The sequence below is a fragment of the Hibiscus syriacus genome, unplaced genomic scaffold, assembly GCF_006381635.1.
Source record: "Hibiscus syriacus cultivar Baekdansim isolate YM2019G1 unplaced genomic scaffold, ASM638163v2 tig00110931_pilon, whole genome shotgun sequence".
Classification (NCBI taxonomy): domain Eukaryota; kingdom Viridiplantae; phylum Streptophyta; class Magnoliopsida; order Malvales; family Malvaceae; genus Hibiscus; species Hibiscus syriacus.
The window spans coordinates 523938-533747 of record NW_024062918.1 but is presented as its reverse complement, the minus strand read 5'-3'; the positions used below and the strand labels follow the sequence as shown (position 1 = coordinate 533747).

Here is a 9810-nt window from a genome sequence, read left to right as displayed (position 1 = left end):
ATCTCCTACAAAAATAGTTTCATGAAACATGCCATTGCTCTTCGAATCCCTTCAACAAGCAAAACCAATTAGTTTTAACTTGAATTTTAGATTTTGATTCAATCTAATTTGATTATATAAAAAACTAATTTGAACTGAAGCAATCATACCCAAAAATAAGAACTAATTGCACCACATGTCCCCCAAACTATAACCTTCATTTCAAATTGGTCTTTAAACTTTTAAATATTTTAATTTCATCCTCAAACTATGACTCTCATTTTAAATTAGTCCTTAAACTTTTGAATATCCCAATTCATCCCCAAATTCATGCAAATATAACTAGTTTCAACCATAATTTAACCTATATTTGGTTTTTAAAACATATAATAATATAACTTGGCCTAACAATTTTATTAAACATGGATGTGATTAGTATATATATATAATTTGGGATGAAATTGGAATGTTTGAAAAGTTTGGGATCAATTTGAAAATGAATACCATAGTTTGGGGATGGAATTGAAATGTTCAAAAGTTTAAGGACTAATTTAGAATGATAGTCATAGTCTAAGATTAAAATTAAAATATTTAAAAGTTTAGAGACCAATTTAAAATGAGGGTGAATTAACTCCCCAAAATAGTAATACAAACTTAAACAATCAGACCTAAATCTTTATGCAAATATAGGGTTTTGAGTCGTTTTGTCAAATTCGTACCTTACACTTAAATCTCCTCCATAATTAACTGCTCCATAACTGAAGTTAGCTCCACTTATCCTCAAAAAATTATTAATAGGATGAATATAAAAATGTGTCCAAACTATACACTCTTTCCTATTTAGGTGTCTAAATTATTTTTTGGTCAATTCAGGTCCCTTACATTTTCAACATTACATTTTTAGGTGTCTGGATCGTGATTGTCGTTAAATTATGTCGTTAGATGACACGTGCCGAGGCAATTAAAAATGTAATGTTAGAAACGTTATGCATCTAAATTGACCAAAAAAATTAGTCACCTAAATGAAAAAAAGTAATGTTTAAACAATTATCTTGATATTAATTAATAATAAAAATTCCATGCAAAATGAAAAAGATAATATTAATGCATTATACCTACCAACGCCCACCAACTTTATGAAAAATAAAATAAAATAACAAATAATGGTAATGAATTATACATGAACAGATGTTGTTTTTTTCCTTTGCTTTTCGAAAAATAATTGTGGAAGCAACCCTACCCGACGGAGAGCATTTTGAGGAGTAAAACATTGCATTTCAAAACCTTTTAGTGTTAGAATTGAAGAAGATTATTCTTTTATTTTTATAGCTGGAGGAAAGGATTTTCGGTTGATTTTTTTCTTTAACGTGGAAACTTCTTTCCACCTTCCATACTTGACATTTAGTTGAAATATAAAGTTGATAATATATATATATATATATACACGAACGAAATTAGTTTAAGTGGTAAGCAATTTGATATCGCTTAAGCAAGTCTCGAGTTCGAGTCTTTGTGTATGTGGAAAATCCCCGCTGAAAGACTCACCCTTTAGATCCAAGTGTGCGACACAGACTAGTCCAGATTAATCAGAGCGAAGCCCTGGAAACTGAAAGGGCGAAAAAAACATACATGACTACAAGACACAAAAAATATTAATTAAAACACGATATAAAAATATCTTCAGTTATGAATTTATAAAGTAATTTTAATGATGAAGGGTGATACGTTTGAAGTAATTTGGATTTAAACAATATTTTCTATAAAATTGTATCAGACTAAAATATTGAACATATATTACTATAAGACCACATTAAAATAGTAAAAGGAAAACCAATTTTATCAAAAGGAACGTATATAATAATTTGAAATTAATTAATTCTTAATAAACCCAAAAATGATTTTTTTTGGTGATTTTTAAAGAGGTTTTTGTTACAGATTTATAGGTTAGTTTATATTATATTTAATGTAATATATCGTGTTTTCTAATTTAGTAATATTAGATTTACATATGTACCGCTCTGTACTGATTAATAAAATACAAATCTTGACTTGGAAAAAGATTACATTGATCAAATCATACCTTATATGAGAAAATATTTAAAAAAAAATAAATTACATGAAACAACCACACCTTAGATATAAAAGAACTGAAAGGACACATTGTATGAGAACTGAGCACCAGGCTAAATGATTCATATAAAATTCTCTTACCTCTCCATTAATAATTGTAAGTATATGTCGTATAACTAATTAAAAAAGGCATAAAGATAAGTTTGGCCATTAACATTTATAAGTTTTGTCATATTAGCTTCATATTTTTTTCTTCTTTTTATGTTAAACTGGACTGTCACTCTTTAAAAAGAATCGAATTGTTAGTTTTTTTTAATTGAAATATTAACATAAAAGTTAATTTTTTTAATGTTATTGATATGGCATCTCTATAACAGTCTATATATACTTTATACACTAATTGATTATATATATATATATATATTTATTATTTTATTAAATAAAAATATTCCATGTAATACCAAAATAATAATAAATAATATATAGTGACCAAAATAGAAGCAATTTGAAAGTTCAGTGAGTAAAGTAGAAAAAATTGAAAGTACAATGAGTGAACTATGAGAGAGAGTAAAGTTCAATGAGTAAATTTGTAATTTACCTTTTTTTATACCTTAAAAAAATAACCTAACACTTGGGATGTGTTTTGTTTAACATAACGTAATATTACCTATCGGAATAAGATTCTCAAAATATAACATTATCTGACAAATTATTGAGAATATTGCATTACATTGATTTATATGATAGGGATGTAAGATTATAGTACTTAGTTGAGATATTATAAAATTACTTAGAAGTAAATTTATCAATTTGTTTTTGTGATATATTTTCTTTATAACAACATAAACTTATAATATTAAAATAGAAATATTTATATAAAATTCATAGAAATATTTTTGTTATACAATCTAAATTTCAAATATATATATATATATATATATTAACATATTATAATATAAAAATATACCCCTAACGTTTGATTAAATAGCAAATTTAACACCTCCCGTTTTATTTTGTGACAAAAAGTCCTCTCTATGGATGTAAACTATTAGATAGGAAAAAATTAACGCTCTAAAATATGACATTTTCACTATGAAATGAAACATTAATGGTAAAAAATGCTAAAAAAAGTTAACACTCTAAAATATGGGTCTTTTACAATTAAAACTTTCTTCGATCAGACTTTCACCTCCTAAACTGCAACCCAAGATATTATCTCAAGAATCGAAGACTAGAGATGGATTCATCAACACGATCCCAATCGAAAAAAGATTAACGAGACACCATTGTTTCAAGCAAACTTGTCTGCTTCAATGGCCACCTTACAACTTTATGTTATCTTAAAGGTGGTAGCCGATAGAGTAGAGATGATAAAAACATCAAAAAACAACGAGATAAGTGGATCATTATTCTCCTTAACTTCATCAACATGGTGTCGATTCTCATTACAACAACCGTGACTGGTGTTGTTGCTGCAACCGACAACGGTGGCAGCACTTTATCACCTTCCACAATTTCACTATAATTAAATTTGGTAATAAAAATTTTGATTGCGTTGTTGTGGTACCTTTGCTGGTTTTAAAAAACCATGAACACAAAGCATAGAACCTAAAGTATGGTAAGTCAATTCATTTTTTTCTTACTATTTCACCCCAAATAATAACTTGAAACATTATTACAGATTTTAAATTCTTACGAGCTAATCTTGCTTGCAAATAAGTCGCTAATAAGTAATTGTTTCATTTAACAAACTATTCAAACGTTTCTACATGATAATGGTAATATTAAATTTTTTTAGGTAACCATGAAAGGCTGCTTGAATATGAGTTGATGCTTGTTCAAAAATATATCTATGAATAGCTATTATTTAACGAGTCTAACTCACAAACATGTTACTTAGAAAATGAAATGAATAGCTTAGACCGGTGTAAGTTTTTCCCTTTTGTTGAATTTCCCTCTTTATTTAACTCTTCTCCGGGTAAGCTTCATTCTCCTTAACTTTTTTCTTTTGTTGAATTTTGTCTGACTTCATTTTAATATAATTACATTGTTTTTTTTGTTTATGATAACAAAATCTTTGATATGTTTCAATCCATTAATTAGAATTATTTATCTATATAAGTTAAAGTGATTTACGCTATGTTTGGTGAATAATTAATTCATCTATTGGCTTTAAGTTGAGCGGATTATTAATGGGGTGTTCTAACACTGAAGTAAGTCAATGTTGATAGTTTAGTAAATGAAATGACTAACTTATACCGGTGTAAGTCAGTATTGTCAGTTAAATATGTTAAAACCGAATAATACTCACCCTTACTAATGTATTTGGTGTGATCTGAATCCATGTAGTTGTGGGGTGCTAGAGATGAATTCATCAATACGATCCCAATCGGAAAAAAGGTTAATGAGACACCATTGTTTCAGGCAAACTCATCTAAAGTATTCTTAAAGGTGGTAGTCGGCACATTATAGATGATAAAAAAGTCAAAGAACAATGAAATAACTAGAACGCCCTTCTCTTTAATTCCATTAACATTGTGTCGATTCTCACTACAACAACCATGGTCGGTGTTGTTGTTGCAAGTGGCGACGGTGGCGGCTCTAGGTTTCTCATTTGGGTTTGAAATTGGCATCCACTGTTATGCTCGTATCGGCCACTGAGATGTTGATGAACAAGATTCAACCCAACTATACACTTTCAAAAAACATTACCATCATTGTATGTGATAAAAATGCCATAATCACCAAAATTAGAATAATTTGATCAATGATTAATGAAGACACTAAAAGAGCTTTGATGAAATGTTTCAATACTTCGAAGAACAATTATGATATCCACAAGTGAAAGGAAAAAAAGTTGGTGAGCAAAATAAAACTTTAGGAATAGTTGAATGACTAAATATAAAATTTATCTTTGATATTTTTAACGAAGATAATGATTTAGGATAAACGAAGCAACGATTTATATTTTAGACACTAAAACATCCTGAAAAGTAAATTAAATAATAACATGATAAAAATATCATACTTTAAGGGATAATGATATATTTAAATAAAAAAAAGAAAAAAAGCGGTGTGTCGTTTACTAAGCTAAGGCGGAGGCGAAAATTAATTCAAAACCATTATCCATGAAGTAATTTTTTTTAAAGTTCTACCGTATGACAACCTTAATATATAACTAAGTAAAAACGTTATCGAAAATATTATTATTTTTTAACATTTCCGGTAAAAAATTACTTAAAACATTATTATTTTTATCGAAAATGTTATTATTAGGCGCTTTATCGGGTTTTATAATATATTTAATAAAGAGTTATCTAAAATATTATTTTTTTTTATAAAAATAATAATATTTTAGATAATTTTTTTTACCATAAATATTAAAAAAAATAATATTTTTAATAACATATTTCTTTAATGATATATTAAGCTCCCCACGTTAAAGATTTTTTTCCCTCACGAAATTTCGAGGAATGCTAGTCAGTACGGAATATGCACGATCATCTTCTTCCATAAACATAAATATGACTGCATAATTAAATGTCTCATTCATGTGAAAAGAATATACAACAATATTGGAACATGTAAAAGCTTTACATAGCTCGAAAGATCAACTCAAACTTGACGTTAACATATACCTACTACTAGGGTAGGTACAACTTGTTTACAGTCAAAGCCACACAATATATTTTCTGCTTCTGGAGAATCTATATCTTTTTTTTTTGTATGGCTCTTAAAAATCTTTTACGTGGCTCCTATTTTCCCTTCTTTTTGAAGTAAAGGTTACGACTTTGACTAGTCGTTAAACGATGACTCATCATCCCTATATATTTATTTTCCACTATTATAAGAAGATATTTTGTTAAAAATTATAAAATAATTATATAATTACTTATATATTATAAATTCATTTTTTTATTAAAAATATGAACAATTGTTTGATCTGAATATTAATATCTTGACTGAAATATAATAAAATCTCATTTCAGAACTATTTGAGTTGTATTTTATGGATCAATTATCAGTTTATATTATATTATAAAATCAATGCTTACAATATTATACTGTCGAGCTAGTGTTTAAAAGCAATGGTGGTACTAGTAAACATCATTAAAATATAATTTTATCATCTCTCAGTCAGCAGGTTAAAATCGAGTTCAGATAATCGTCAATTTTATAACGAAAAGGGATGAGTTTGAAACATATGACTAGTCGAGTGATAATTTTATAATTTTTAATAGTTGAAGGACTTAACAAAGCATCATTTTATAGTTGGGACCATTTGTACTTTACCCTTGTTTTTACTACATTATATTAAATATAAACTCAAACTATAATTAATATTTTAATTTAATTTTATTATAATTCTAGTGATGGATGATTACTTGATAAATGAATTTCTTTAATAAATAAATATTTATTTTTAGTAAAAAGTTGATGGAATTAGTAACCAAATATTTTGACTATGTGAATATGGGGTAAGTCTTAACATTTGGAATAATGAAGGAAAATTAGTGTAGTCTCTGTAATTTTTGAGTTTATCTTACAAAGATAATTTTTTAAGTATATTGGAAGAATAATTGGGATACATAAAATATAATATATTTATACATTTTATGTCTATAGTAAATTATTATTTTCATATAAATATAGATAAACTGAAATACATTAAATTTCATTTTTTATGAATATCTTATTTTATAACATTTATTTATGTATATATTTCTAATACACGAGTTTAAAAAAATTTGGATTTACTTTCATTAGTGCATCAAGGGAAGTGCAATTTTGTTTGCATATGATAAGAACAGGTTAATATCATAACATCACCTACTACTACTAATTATTACCACGTCCATACAAAATCATACAACACAATACATACATATATATATATATACTCCAATTATGCAGTTGAAACATTCCTTTTTCATAATTATCTTTAAGAAACTTCCTGGAAGCTACATGGAGTGTCGTGTATTTATAACAGTGACAATCTGACACTTGAACTCGTCCAAATAGAATTCAAGTCTTTAATTGCTTTTTGTCACGGTCCTCCATTTCATTTTTGTCGTCGGGTATCCGAGTGTGGCAAGATGGCTTCCCTTCAAGAACCATGGCTATTGGAGAACGGCAACCTGAAGGGTTGTAGCAAGGAGATTCGCCATGGAAGAACTGCACATAACATGTCGTCTTCCTCCTTGAGGAAAAAGTCTGATTTGACCCTTGTTTCCAAGGTTCGATATGTTATGCTTCGTCAGTTCCTCACCAATCTTCAAGAGGTCATTTTGGGGACTAAACTCTCGATTCTTTTCCTTGCCATTCCATTGGCCATTCTTGCTGAGTGCCATGGCTTTGGAAGAGTGAGTTTCTTTCTTCCTCTTTTCTTTTTTTCCATCGTTTTATGAAAGGTTGGTGAAGATTAATTGGGGATTAACTCATCCACTTGAAAACAGTGTTTATATCTGTTTTCTGACATTTATGAATTTTCCTGTAAAATAATCAACAGCCCTGGATTTTTGCATTGAGTTTACTTGGACTTACACCATTGGCTGAACGAGTCAGCTTCCTCACCGAGTAAGCTATATTCATATTAATATCTGCTTCATCCATCCTTAATCTCTAGAATTCATTTTGACTAACCATAGTTCCTTTTTGTGTACTTGCAGGCAAATTGCTTTTTACACTGGTCCAACAGGTAAATTATCAATAATAAAATGTACACACACATATATATTTTTCTCCATGACTGGCTAATCATTATTTAAATTTTGCAGTGGGAGGGCTGTTGAATGCAACCTGTGGCAATGCTACCGAGCTGATCATAGCAATATTTGCACTAAGCCAACATAAAATAGATGTGGTCAAGTATTCCCTGTTGGGTTCTGTCCTATCCAACCTGCTCTTGGTTCTTGGGACCTGTCTCTTCTGTGGCGGTATTGCCAACCTCAGAAGGGAACAAAAATATGATAGAGTATGTGTTAAATTTCAACAGGCAGTATCTTACCTAACATATCTTCAAAATTTTGTTTAATGTGGCTAATTTGGGTGTTAAACACTGTTGAATTTCGACAGAGACAAGCCGATGTGAACTCTCTCCTTCTTTTGCTTGCATTATTGTGCCATTCGTTGCCGTTGTTGTTCCGAATGAGTGGGGCATCGGCCGCTCTCACAGCCGACCCTACACTGCAATTGTCAAGGGCGAGCAGCATTGTGATGTTGATTGCATACATTTCTTACCTGGTGTTCCAACTATTCACACATCGGCAATTGTTTGAAGCCCAACAGGAATTGGAAGAGGACGGATTATCAGAGGAAGAGCCAGTGATCGGATTTTGGAGTGGATTTTTATGGCTAGTTGGAATGACAGCTGTCATTTCTCTCCTCTCTGAATATGTTGTGGAAACAATTGAGGTAACCCTTTTGGTTGATTATGAATTTATGATCATTTATTAAAGTCAGCTTATTGGAAATTAATCCACTAAATTCCAGGATGCCTCGGATTCATGGGGGATTTCTGTTAGTTTCATCAGCATTATTCTGCTACCAATTGTTGGAAATGCAGCAGAACATGCAGGAGCTATCATTTTTGCCTTCAAAAACAAGCTGGTTAGTAAATATACATCTCTGTGAACATCTGCAACTGTTTTATCAATAAAGCAAATATGGTGACACATTTTAAACATTGCAGGATATTTCTTTAGGTGTTGCATTAGGGTCTGCAACGCAGATTTCCATGTTTGTGGTACGAAACTATAATAACTGAACCCTTCATTGTCGTTTAGTAATAAATTTTGGACACTAGTGGTTTTAAAAACTCGACATTTCAATGTTGTTGACTGATCAGGTCCCACTTTGCATTATCGTGGCTTGGATTATGGGTATTGAGATGGATCTTAACTTCAATCTCCTTGAAACCGGCTCACTCGCGCTATCCATCATCGCTGTTGCCTTCACTTTACAGGTAAATAACAACAATATCATCTCTCATTTCAACCATGCCTATAACATTTGAGTTTAGTCTAACAACTTGTATTATAAAATTTGTAGGATGGGACTTCACACTACATGAAAGGACTGGTTCTTCTACTGCTCTACATTGTTATCGGGGCTTGTTTTTTCGTGTCGAAAACACCCCTCAGCAAGGGTATCGACACAGTCGTTGGAGCTTGATGATGTTGTGAACCATGATCAGCCGGAGATTTGATGCATTTGTTATTCTTTTCATATATGGGGGCTGCCTGAAAGCTGAGAAATTCGCAGATTACTACTCCGCATGTAGTTGTTATGTTGTTGAGATGGATGGTATGTTATATTAGGTATTTTGGTTAAAGATGGGGCATACCGTAGAAGCTTAATGAAGACAGGCTACAATTACTACACAGCAGCACATTGTTCTGGTCTGTCTGTGTGTTGATTTCTTTGTTTTTCTAAATTATGGGCGTATGTATGTATTAGAAGTGGCGAATGAAGTTTTCTCATGGGGTTTGTTTTTGTTTCTCTTGTAATTCATGCAGTTATCAAAATAAAATGAAAATCCTTGTTGTTTCTCATTTGGCTTATGATTAAAATTCTCCACTCGTATTCGTATACACACATATATAGTGATTTAAGAGGGCCAACGGTTGATGATTTAGGGACAGTAACAAACGCAAAATTTTACGTTAGAAGGTCGAATTTATAAAATTTTAGATGGGATAAAAACATATTATCAATAGAAAATATAAACAAAGAAAAACTAAAATATATGAGAATTTGAAA

The 9810-nt window shown here is 30.1% G+C and overlaps 1 protein-coding gene across 1 annotated transcript; it reads left to right on the top strand.

The window, feature by feature from the left end:
• The first annotated feature begins 2611 nt into the window (after positions 1-2611).
• On the top strand, positions 2612-9608 carry LOC120146918 (vacuolar cation/proton exchanger 3-like). The gene is made up of 11 exons (XM_039160397.1): positions 2612-2616; positions 5901-5908; positions 7127-7412; positions 7559-7626; positions 7719-7747; positions 7827-8023; positions 8125-8463; positions 8542-8658; positions 8741-8794; positions 8897-9013; positions 9100-9608. Exons 3-11 carry the CDS (start codon positions 7146-7148, stop codon positions 9220-9222), a joined length of 1311 nt encoding a protein of 436 aa, XP_039016328.1. The 5' UTR covers positions 2612-2616; positions 5901-5908; positions 7127-7145; the 3' UTR covers positions 9223-9608.
• Positions 9609-9810: the final 202 nt, after the last annotated feature.

What these genes read in the sequence shown, in the direction of transcription:
- LOC120146918 (XM_039160397.1), top strand. Translation starts at nt 7,146, where the DNA reads ATGGCTTCCCTTCAAGAACCATGGCTATTGGAGAACGGCAACCTGAAG. An exon ending in AGTGCCATGGCTTTGGAAGA is followed by an intron (nt 7,413 to 7,558) that starts GTGAGTTTCTTT and finishes AATAATCAACAG; the next exon opens with CCCTGGATTTTTGCATTGAG. An exon ending in ATGTTGTGGAAACAATTGAG is followed by an intron (nt 8,464 to 8,541) that starts GTAACCCTTTTG and finishes ACTAAATTCCAG; the next exon opens with GATGCCTCGGATTCATGGGG.